Source organism: Arachis duranensis, chromosome 8, assembly GCF_000817695.3.
Source record: "Arachis duranensis cultivar V14167 chromosome 8, aradu.V14167.gnm2.J7QH, whole genome shotgun sequence".
Lineage (NCBI taxonomy): Eukaryota > Viridiplantae > Streptophyta > Magnoliopsida > Fabales > Fabaceae > Arachis > Arachis duranensis.
In genome coordinates, this window is record NC_029779.3 from 39,202,405 (window position 1) to 39,214,217 (window position 11,813).

An 11,813-nucleotide genomic window follows, 5' to 3' on the forward strand; every position below is an offset into this window, starting at 1 on the left:
TATATATATGATTATCATCATACATTAGCAAACAATTGATAATTTCTGGCATCAAGAATAATCTATTTAACTGCTGCAACAGCAGCAATGGCTCCAGCAGTTGACGCAATAACATAGTGCAACAACAGTAATGGCTCCATTCTTTTCATCAATTATACATGCTGATTGAGAAAATGCCTTTTTTATTTTGTTGTTATATATCACTATAAGAAAAAATGTTAAATTTTCGACGGTATAAATTTTGTCGGTAATCAATTACCGTCGATTTTTTTTTGTCCGACGGTAATTAACGTCGAATTCTGCAACAGATTAACTTCCCAAAAAACCATTTGATTATCGTCGAAAACTCAACAGTTACACTTACTTGTTCAACACTATACTTCGATTCTCCTCTTCGAAAAGGAACATCGGCTATAACAATTCCGTCTCCGTCTATCAAAACAACTAGAAATGTCTCAAAAAAAAGTAGACATACGCCTTACAAAAAGTTCACGCCCCTCTCCACATGTTATTAATTAATATATATTCAATCGGCTATTCCATCTCCATTATCCATTGAGCCCACTCTAAATAAGCCCCCTTTTGCCGGATTTTTTATTTGCTTGGAATGATGATTCATATCTAGAAATATATAAGTCTTTTTTATCTTTAATGGATTGATATGAACAAAGATTATATTCATATTGTGTGTTTTTTTGTAATGAGCCTAATTGTTGGTTTTTGTAAGAAATTGATCTGGTTTTTTCATATGTGATACCATTTGATTACCGACGGATTTTTTCGACGGTAATGTTGGCTCCACAATATCTTATTTCCCGCATTAATACCGTCGAATTATTTCCTCAATAAATCCGCCGATAATCACAATTTTATTTTTAAAAAAATATTGTGATGCAATTTTTTTAATTTTAATTTTTTATTTAAATTTATTTTTTACTCAATTAGTGGTCAAATTATTAATAATAGAAATCAATTATATAATATTAAATATCAAGTATTCAAATAAATTAAAAGTCAAATAAATACGATGAAATAATAAAACAATGTCCTAATCACTATAAATCCTGGTAGTCATCGTCGTTGTTCTCGTGGTATTGCTGAGGCAGCGAAGAAGACTGTGATGTCTGTGTCCCACTAACAGCACCGCTGCCATGCACCAGCAGGGCTGATGCTAGCGGCGCACATGTGAGCATGGTACACCTCCATCTGATTCTCCATCTACTGAAAGCCGCTCCAGCTGCTCCCTCCACTCCAGCCTGGGGTCATCCGTGTCTATCACGCGTGTGAAGATCTTTTGATACCTCTCTTGAGTCTCGGTCAGCTCCTGAGCTTGGTTATGAAGGCTCCGGGTGAGCTCCTACACCTGCAGCCTCGAATCAATGCCTTCATCAAGATCGTTCCCGCATTTCAGGTGCATGTGTTGTGTTTGTGTATGTGGTGTGCTGATTGGGTTCATTAATGAACTTATATATGTTGGGCTTGGACCTAACTTGGATCCAGTTCAACCTGTTAGCGTTTTTAGCCCGTTTGGTCCAACTTTGGGCCAAATAAAATTAATGCCCGATTTTCGACTTTAAATATTTTCCTAAGGTTTTTTACTGTTTTTAATTTTTCTTGCACAATACCGGACATACTTTAAATCCTCAAATTCTCATTCTAAATTTTCAGATCCTATTTTGGGCAATATTAATTATTTAATTAGACAGTTAATTAGTTGCGGTTCTTACAGTTTTGTCCCACCCACAGTGAGGACAGTGATTTTGTCCCACTCACAGCTTGTGAATGATTGTTTTTGTGACAAATATGATTATAGAAAATCATGATTATGATTATGATTATGATATTGGTTATGACTATGGTTGTTTTGATTATGATTATGATTGTGATATAACAATTGAATTAGCAAGGATAGAGGGTTTGTTCCGCTTGCATGATTATAATTAAGATATGACTATTGAATGAAAAGGACATGTGTTTTGTCCCGCTTGTTCAGTGCTGCAGTGAGACACCTGCACCTGGTAAGGATGGTGGTTTTGTCTCACTTACTCAGTGTTGTGGTAGAGATGTGGGGATGGTAGTTTTGTCCCACCCACATTCTTTCTTATCGTAAGGGTGGTTAGGCATGCAATTCCTAGATTAGCTTACCTCTAAGAGAAGGTGATAGGGCACTCTCCCTCTGAGACTAATTTGTGATAAATGTGGGATGTTCCTCTAAGAGATGCATGATTGAAAGACTATATCCGGATTAGCTAGCAGATGTGTTGAATCTGACAATATAACCGACACGTAAACTTACGGCCAGTATGACAAGCATGTATCATATGCATTTGTTTGGGTATCCATAATTGTTTGGTTTGCCCACATGTTTATCTATTTGCTACTTGTACTACTTGAACTATTTGTAGTTTGTTATGATTGATTCTGGGTGTTTTGCTTGTGTTTGTTTTCCTAGAAGGATGAGGTAAGATGAGATGCTAGTTTTGATGGGTTTCGTTAATTTTAAGGTTTGAGATGGTCAATTAATGAGGAATGCATTTTGGTGATGTTGGATAAATGTTGATGAGTAAGTTGTTTGCTCTAGAGTTCTTAGTTTGTATCTTTAAGTGAATTATGATACTAAGGGGTTAGTGAATGAATTGACAAATAAAAAGGTTAACTCAATTGTAATTAAAATTATAGTACACAGTAGAGATTTTCTTTAAACGATTTAATTAAAACCATATGCTTTGAAATCCTATCGAGTTAGAGATCAGGAATGTTTAGATAGGCTTCATATTCTATATATAGTCGTTATTTGGATTCGTTATCCTGTTGGAAATCTTTGGGTTATCACCTACTGCTATTTACTTCTCTTTTTCAGATTTAGACGCGATCTTCTGTGATAACCAAGTTGATTTAGCGAGTTTTTACTTTTTCAGAATGCCTAGTCTAATCTTGATGGTTTTCTCTCGTTACCTATACAATCACCATGTGTATTTATAATTTGAAAGACACGAGTTTTGTGTATTATGATCTATTTTAGAAACTTATATACATACATATATGTATTATGATTTGTATTAATTGAATTCAAAATTTTTATTTGAAATCTTTTCATTCATCTACTCATTCCAATTCTATTTTATTCTAGTATAATGTATATGTAAAAAAAAAGTATGGCTCGCAGACTCCTACTTATGCATTGTCAATATCATTGATATGTTAAATTAGGAATTACAGACTAAAGGTCACTGTAATGTTCTAGCTAATAGCCTATTATAACCTAGACATAATGAGTTCATTAGTTAAGGTGTTACAATTTTACACTGCACCAATTTAATATGAGCTGACACATTGAGTCCAACTATTCTCGTATTGGAAATGACCGCATCAGTACCATAGCATTCCTCTATATATGATACATCCTTCAAATAGACACATCTAAGTTTGTGTACAAGACATTCTTTTCTTTTAATAACTCTCTAATTATCCTGCAACAGATATCAAATCCGATTCGATTCGATCATACGAACCAAAATACCAGTCACTCGGTCTACGAACCGATTTGAATTATCATTTAAACCTGTTACGCAATTTACTCGGTCAAATTTTATCAAACTCAGAAAAAACTAGACAAAACCTAGTTAAACCCGGATCGACCCACTAGGTTAGAGAAATTTGAAGTTACGTCCTCCTAAAATGCAAAACCAACGTTTATCACTATACTAAGTTGTTCTTTGTTATACATATTGTTTTCTATAAAATATATTCACAAATGAAATTAAATTATATCTATAAATTTAAAAGAAAAAATAAGAATATTTTTTATTAATTACAACTATTTCAATGATGATAATTTTACTATCATTTGAATAAATACTTCCAATTTGACCTCCGCCCTTTTCTTTCTTCGTATTTGACAATCTCACTCCACATACACCGAGGAGGATGCTTACTTAAAGAATTAAAATAATGGAATACACTAATTTCTCTCAATCCTCAATGTGCATAATTGCATATTATTGAATCATTTATTTCAGATTCTTATATATTCATAGTACAAAGAATGAAATGAGAACAAAGAACAAATTAATAAAGAATAGCTAACAACAAAAAACGACTATAAACAATGTTTGCTATTTATGAGGGAAATGAAAGAATGAATGGAATGATATATATTATATATAATAATTAATGCCTCCAAGGTTTAATAAAAAATATATTCAGCTTGAAAGTGTGCAAGGCTTCAAGAACCACAACATGTCCAATGGCTTTGTTTCTCCTTTTCCATCAACTATTGTAGCATTACTTCTGCTGTTCATTGCTGGGAACTCTTTTGCGATTTCCTGGTTTTGCTCAACTTCTTGTAGGATTGCTCTTTCCTGTTACATATCAATCAAATGTCATATTTTTATCTTTCACCAAAACTCAAAGGTTTTTATATACATGTAAGACAAATCAAATCATACTTCAGCACTATTCAGAAATACAAGAATGCACAGTTGCAAACCGTATGTATGAAAAGTTCAAAGTTTCTTAAAGTTTATATTAGCATATCGTCACATTGTGTTGTGCAAACAGTTCATGGACAAAATATGAAGCAGCCAATATGAATCATAATGAAACAGAAGAAATTGAAGTTATTGGATGCATCAAAAAGTTCGAAATCCCATCATTTGAGAGATCAAGTATAAACAACAATGGACTGCTTTGTAACTAGAGTAGGAATTTAAGCTGTGTAGAGTCAGCAGAATTGACCGCACAACATGGTATTAGTGAAGGAACAAACAACAAGAAGCAGAGAGTACACACAAAAGCATTCTTGCTCTCTCCATATGAAGCAATGACTTTAAGAAGATACTTTCAGGGTCAATTCATTAAAATCTATCTATGAACTCACACAACCTATTTATCTTTCAGGATAGTTATCTTATCATTAGTATAAATAGCTTAGTATAGTGCTGTCCTGTCAATTTACTCAATCTGGAGTGTATGTCATCATGTTGTTTTGTGCTTGTGCACGCAGAGAAAAGCATTGGATGCACTGAAATGCTTCAAAATCCTACTTTGGATCAAAATAAAAGGAACGAACACTACTTTGGATCAAAGAACTGCTTTAAAACTAAGACCCCACCCCACTGCATATTTAGTATGAATGGCACCTTTTTTTTAGCATTGTCTAAATTCAGCTGAATTGATCTACCACAAAAGAGAAAGGGACACATAAAAGAATCAGTTATTCTTGCGCATTTATTTGGAGCAACATAATGACACTAACATAACTTTGTGAGTCAGGTTATGAAAAATCTATGAATGAACACAATATGGTCTTGACAAAATTTTACTACCTACACAAAGTTTCACTAATAAAAAAGTTAATATTGTCTTGTCAGTTATGTAATCACTATGAAGAGTGTGCTATATAAGGGATGGTAGTTACATACCATTAGCCTGGACTTAGGAGCCTTTGAAGGTGTAGCTTTATTGGGTCCGATTCTTGTGGCAGAGAAGCACTGAGGAGAGGGAGGATTCGTTCGAACTTGCTGTTGTAAGAGCTCCTCCCTTTTATGTCTTACATTCTCAATATTAAGAGATATTGGCACATTTTCTGACCCATCAGGTCTTCTGCAGAATACAATAATCCACAAATTGGTGGTTAACTCAAGGACAGCTATAATGGTATAAAACTTGTAGTAGTTGATATTCTAGTTAACCAACAGCTAGGAAAACAACTTTTTTTTTTCCTTTGTTTTTTCTTTTTCTTTTATTTTTCCTTTTAAGAAAAAGCTGAAACAAATGCATCCTTGATCTATGCACTAACAGTGCATGTTTACTAGCTGAAGTCTTTACCATTCTTATGGGGATAAAACTATTTTCAAGACATCTATTTTATTTTCGTTTTCTAATGGATTATTTTTCAGGTCTATGACAATGAAGATTAAGCCAGCATGACTGTAAAGTGATGAAGTGAACAGGGACAAAAAGTACTTTTGTTTAAGCTCTTCAACAACATGATCTCATTCAGAATCCATTATCACAGCTCTAAGTCTGCAGATCATGTAAAACAATATGACTCTAATGTGATGAAATGTAAAAAAATAAAATAGTTTTATTTAATTTTATACAACATTCATAACCCTTGAATAACATAATATCATTTTGTATAGTTTTAATCATGCTATTTGTTCTTAAAGACCTAAATGACTAACAACATGATATTGCCATTGTTCAATCCTCTGATATGATTCATGTTGTTATTTCCTTGATTCAAGCATTGTATCCAGTGGAATCGAAGAATATTGAGAATAAAACTGTCTTCTTGGTGTTCTATGCAGTTACTAGTTGTACAGCCAAATTAGAAACTACAAGTGTCTTAGCATAAAGAGAAATATTGATCACTAAAATTTCAATAAGGACTAACACTAAACATTCTATAAACAGTTAAGCAGATAGGTTCTGAGGGAGAAAATGCTTACTTCTTTCTCTGTAGCTTCCCGTTAACACTTGCACCATCCAGTTTTTCAGCCTTTCCCACTTCAATCAGTGGCTTCCTCTCTTTCTCTCTTCTATCTAACTCTGCCAAAGGTTGCACAGGAGATGGGGACTTCTCCACAGCCTCTTCACTCTTCAAAGGGTTCAAATTCTCAGCGTTTTCTCTCTCCCTAGCTCTCGTTGCCAATTTCTTCAACTCGTTGCAGAATTCTGTGATTTGGTTCAGAATAGGCCGCCCTGCGAACAAATTCTTTGCAGAAAGAGTTGATCTCAACGAAGGTGCCTTGTTGTTCATGAATGTGTCATCAGCTGGTTTCTTCTCTTCACTTGACTTGACTGCAGCCTTCATGTACTTGAATGGATTCAATGGAGGTGTAAACACATTTGGGTTTTGGTTTTCGCTATCTTGGTTGAATCTTGATTTGCCATCTGGGGGAGAAGCTGATGGGAGGGTGGACACCCTTCTCTTAATTTTTGCATCTCTGTACCAAAATTCATCAGTATATATGTGTGTGTGCAGCAGGCTAATCAAAGAAATTCAGTGTTTTAACAGAACCTCAAATTGCATGGGAAAATAAAATAATAGTAAAATAAATTTTTACTAGTAGTAAAGTACCTTCTGTTTCGGTCACCAAGAGGAAGATTTTCTGAAACAGAAGCCTTCAAGAGAAAAACGTAATAAATAGTCAAGAAAATTTCAAGAAAGCAGTAAACAAATACTAATAATTGGAACCTCAGAACAGCAAACACAACCACTCAAAAGTAACATAGCAAGAGGGGAAAAAAAATTCATATACATATAAAGAAAGGCTAAAGATGAGAATGGAAAAAACCTTGGAAGGAGTCTTTGATCTGAGAAAATCCTCTGCTGTCTTTGGATGCTTGCAATCTTAAACAACCACCACCAAATTAACAAGATAATTATTAACCAACAAAAAAAATTGCAAAATTTTTGGTAAACCCTAAATTGTGATTTGGGGATTACCGGGCCTGCAAAACCAAGCTTCGTCATCAACATGATTGAGGGAGTAATGGTCAAGGGACAAGAAGTCAACCCATTTGGGGGCGTTGATGTTCTCGTATAGGGCGTCTTCTACGAAGTTCCATTCTTGCGCTACTCTCTTCCAGTCTATCTTCGCAGGTTCCATAGAAAGAGAGAGCGAAAGCAGAAAGCGTTACGCCGTTGAGAGCGAGTGTAAGTGTGAGTGTGTAGTGTGAAGTGTGTGAGTCGTGAGTAGTGAAGGAAGGTGCAAATGTGACCGTTATGGAGTTAGAGGGAAAGAAGAGTGAACGTTGGGAACTGGGCTCAGACTCAGCTTGTTCTAGCTATTTATTTATTAATATTTTATATTCCATGACCCAATGACCGTTATAGATTGCTTCATTCATTGATATTATATGTATTAAGTATACTATAAAAGAAAATATTTTAATATTTTTGATGTATTTAATGTATTAAAAATATAATAAAAATTATTTTTGTAATAATTAGTATTATAACAAACACAGAAAAAAATAATATTAAAATATTTTTTTTATGATATGCTTAATTAATAGTTAATACTCTTCAAGAGGTACATAATAACAAAACCCTTTGAATAATACTACAATAAAAAAGGAAATTTTGGTAAAAAATAAAGATTATATTATTTAGTAAAACAAATTTATCAAAAAAAAATTTGTCATGTGTAGTTATAGTTGTAAAAAATTAAATTGGACCAATCAATTTATTTTTTACAAAGACATGACAAAAATAGAATGATAAAGACAGTTTCTAATATTTTTATATTTCTGTATCATATTTGAAAATAGTGGATAAAATCTTGTCAAATGTTTTTATTTTGTGTTTGAAAAATAGATACAGTTAACTAAATACATAACAAAAGACATTATACACCCTTTTGATTTTTTTTTAAAACTGAAAATATTTTTTTTTCGATCAAATCTCATCTTGTAATAAGAGGAAAGAATGGCATCAGATTGGACGAGCTTCTCTTCTTCTTTGTTGGGTGTGTAGCTGCAGCAGAATGAAGGAGAAGATGAAGCTAGGATTTTAATAAAGGAAGGACAAATTTTGGTATTTGCAAAATATATTAGGGGTAAAAAAAATTATTAAAATGATCTCCAAATTTTGTGTCCCATGTGTCCCAAGTGGAGGCTGATACATAAATTTGACTAAGAGACATTTACAAAGATGTGTATTTTGTCTGTCTCCTAAACCAAACATATTATAAAATGTGATATTGTCCTTTGTCTCTCTGTCTCTGTAGTACATCCAAACATAGCCTTAAGAATTTCAAAGTAGATGTTTTGGTCCCCAACAAAAATTAATTACTCAATTAGTGTCCAATATTTTCTGATATCAATTAATACCGTCTTTTTGTTAGATTGCTATGTTAAACCCTAATGATAGAGTCCAACGTATCACATTAAGTTAATGACACAATTGTTATGTGACATATGAAAAAAAAGACAAAGTAGTCCCTGCTTGGATTGCACAAAAACGATGATGAAAAATTGCTATAAGCCCTAAACAATGTTGGAATTGAACTTCTTTCTCTTGCTAGAACCCTCCATTCTCGAGTAGCAAATAACTGAACAGAAAATGCTATAATCATTAACAATAACAGCTGGAGAAAGTTTTGTAAGTTCATATTGCCAACGAGTTAAAGGTGGTGGTGATAGCAGTGTTAGCAGTGGTTCTTCAAGCGGTGCCAGGTTAAGAGTCACAAAGGGGGAGAGTCCAAGATATTATTATAAGGTCTATGCCATAGTTGTAGAGTCTAGAACGGAGAAAAATCCCAAAAGACCTTTATTTGACGGTTCTTTTTATAGGGTAATGTACATAGGGTTTTAAACTTTTTGTATGCAAAACATGATTTCTAATAATACTCTAATTGGCTCCCTTCTATTTGTACAGGCAGGAGAAAGTTTTGCACTTTGAATTCTTTGTATAGCTTGACAAGGTATTTTATTATGAAGTTTATGATGGACAAGATGATGCTGTTTTGGCAAATAAGGTGAAGAAGTTGAAAGAACTAGTTGATGCATTAGAGAAGAAGAACAAGAATGCCATTGAAAATAGAGGATGGTTCAGATGCTAAAGTAGTGTGTTCTTTTTCTTTCTAGGATTTTTGGTCTATCTTCTTCTTGCTAGGATTTAAGAAGATTGAGATAGATTTTTTATTAAGTTATGTAGTTGAACAAGTAATTAAAGTGTTAGTTTTCATTTATGCAAAACTAACGTGTAAGTGTTTGAAGAAGTAATGATTGATGATGTTATGAATGACAAAAGTTTCGTAGAAATGAATTTAAATCAGAAATACTTAAACCAGAGTACCATAATAGCATTTCATATAGAGAAATACTAGGGGGCCATCAAAATTTATTGTTTTTAGTCATCGCTTAGCCATCAACCCAATTCCTTTAGTCTAGTTTCTTTAGTCTAGTAATCCAATAATATACTTTATCCCATACTTTTCAACATTGATGACTAAAAACAATAAATTTTGATAGCCTTCTAGCATTCCACTTTCATATAACTAAAGTTTTAAACATCTAGCAACTTCAACCAAACTAGTGATAGTTAGCTAGTCTTTAAGTGTTTCCTAGTACTAATACAACTTTTAACAAAAGGTGCATTCAAAATGTACTAGCAACATAACAACAAAATAGAGACAAACCACATTGCATAACAAAATGCACTAATAACATCCCAAAATATCACCATTATCTTAAACTCTTAAAACTACATTAACATAGAAGGATCATTTCTGTTTTGGAAGCCTTAGTCTAAGTGTTGGCATGAACTTAAAGATTCTTATAGTTGTGCTAAGACTTGTAGCAGCAAGTGTTTTAAGTAATGCTGAGTGGATTGGCCTTTATGGTGGTGTGAAAGTAGCTAGAGCTGGAGAGGGTGCTAAAGTAGATGGCAGGGTAGGTGCTGGAGGAGGATATGTCTGTAGAATTAGTTGTTTGGGTCTTAGAGGCCTAAATATTGTTTGAGGTGCAACATGAATGGACATATTAGTTGTCTGCTCCTACAAGAACACCAAATGAAGTGCACAAAGTTAGCAACCAATGATAACAATGCAATCTTTTTAAATCTAATATTATGAAAATAAATTAAACAAGCAATGATGTTTTACTTATGGCAGTGGTTGATGGACTGATTGGGAGACTTAGACCTCATCTTATAATCTTTAATTGTTGTAATAGCTTTAGATTTATTAATCAATAAGTATAAGCAAGTGAACTTAGTACAAGCATCAACAAATATAATGTATTAATGTAATACCGAAATCCATTTCTAGAAGTAGTTGGAGCGGGTCCCCGAAGATCAGTAAACTCCATAAGACCTAAAATTAAATTAATACATAAATACACAATAATTAATTTTAGTGTATAAATAATATTTTTGTAAAAAATTTTATAAAATATACATCCACCAATTTATCAAATTAAAATTCATCAGTTAGAAAATTTTACCAATATAATTAAATTACATAAAATAATCTAATCTTTACTACAATATTTTAACACCAAAGTTAGTTTCAACAACTGACTTTCTTTTTCTCTCTCTTCCCAAGTAGGCCATGCGGCCATTTCTCTCTCTCTCTCTCGTCATTCCATTTCTTTTTTCCACCAATAACGTAAGAAAAAGAAAGCAACCATAAACATTCTTCCTCATGATTTCTAGCTTAAGTTCTGATCGCAATTCTATTTCAAATAACTGAGTCCTCACTACACTTTCTTCACGTCAATTCCAATTTTATTAAAGGCATGGTAATAAAAAATCTCTTCCTCTACTTCTCTTGGAACTTCGTTCAAGTGGCCAAGAATGATGATCTAATTTTGTGATTTGTTCTTTGTTTAAGGAACCATAATCTAGATGATTAAGGAATTGGAATCATAATCCTCAAGCTCTTAGGTGAGAAGAGAAATTCTCTCCCCTTTTTTCTTGGCGCCAATTCAGCCATGAGGCCATAAATTGATTAGAATTTTGTTCTTGCATGCAAATTAGGATCTGTTGGTGAAATTGAACTCTAAAGTGGGATCAAAAGGTTGGATCAGATTTGAGGTAGGGAATTGTATGATCATTTATGCCACTTTGTCTTAAAACCCTAGGCTAGCCATTTTGCAAATTGATAGAATTATATTGTTTGTAACTGTCGATTTTGTTGATGACTACGTGCGTGTTTGGGGAATAATGAGAATGGATCGTTGAATGTGAAACTTTCATGCTAATGAGTTTGGAAGTCACTCGAATGATTATGGAAATTTCTCTTTTCATTGTGTACTAAAAATATAAACATTTTTTGTACATAAATAATTTTAAGGTA

The 11,813-nt window shown here is 33.2% G+C and overlaps 1 protein-coding gene across 1 annotated transcript; it reads right to left on the minus strand.

Annotated features, from left to right (window-relative positions):
• Positions 1-4,050: 4,050 nt before the first annotated feature.
• On the minus strand, positions 4,051-7,776 carry LOC107462657 (uncharacterized). Its single transcript, XM_016081280.3, has 6 exons — positions 7,457-7,776; positions 7,305-7,360; positions 7,088-7,131; positions 6,456-6,953; positions 5,424-5,604; positions 4,051-4,361 (listed from the first exon to the last, which is right to left on the minus strand). The coding sequence occupies exons 1-6, from the start codon at positions 7,617-7,619 to the stop codon at positions 4,203-4,205; spliced, it is 1,101 nt and encodes a 366-aa protein (XP_015936766.1). The 5' UTR covers positions 7,620-7,776; the 3' UTR covers positions 4,051-4,202.
• Between the last annotated feature and the right edge of the window lie 4,037 nt (positions 7,777-11,813).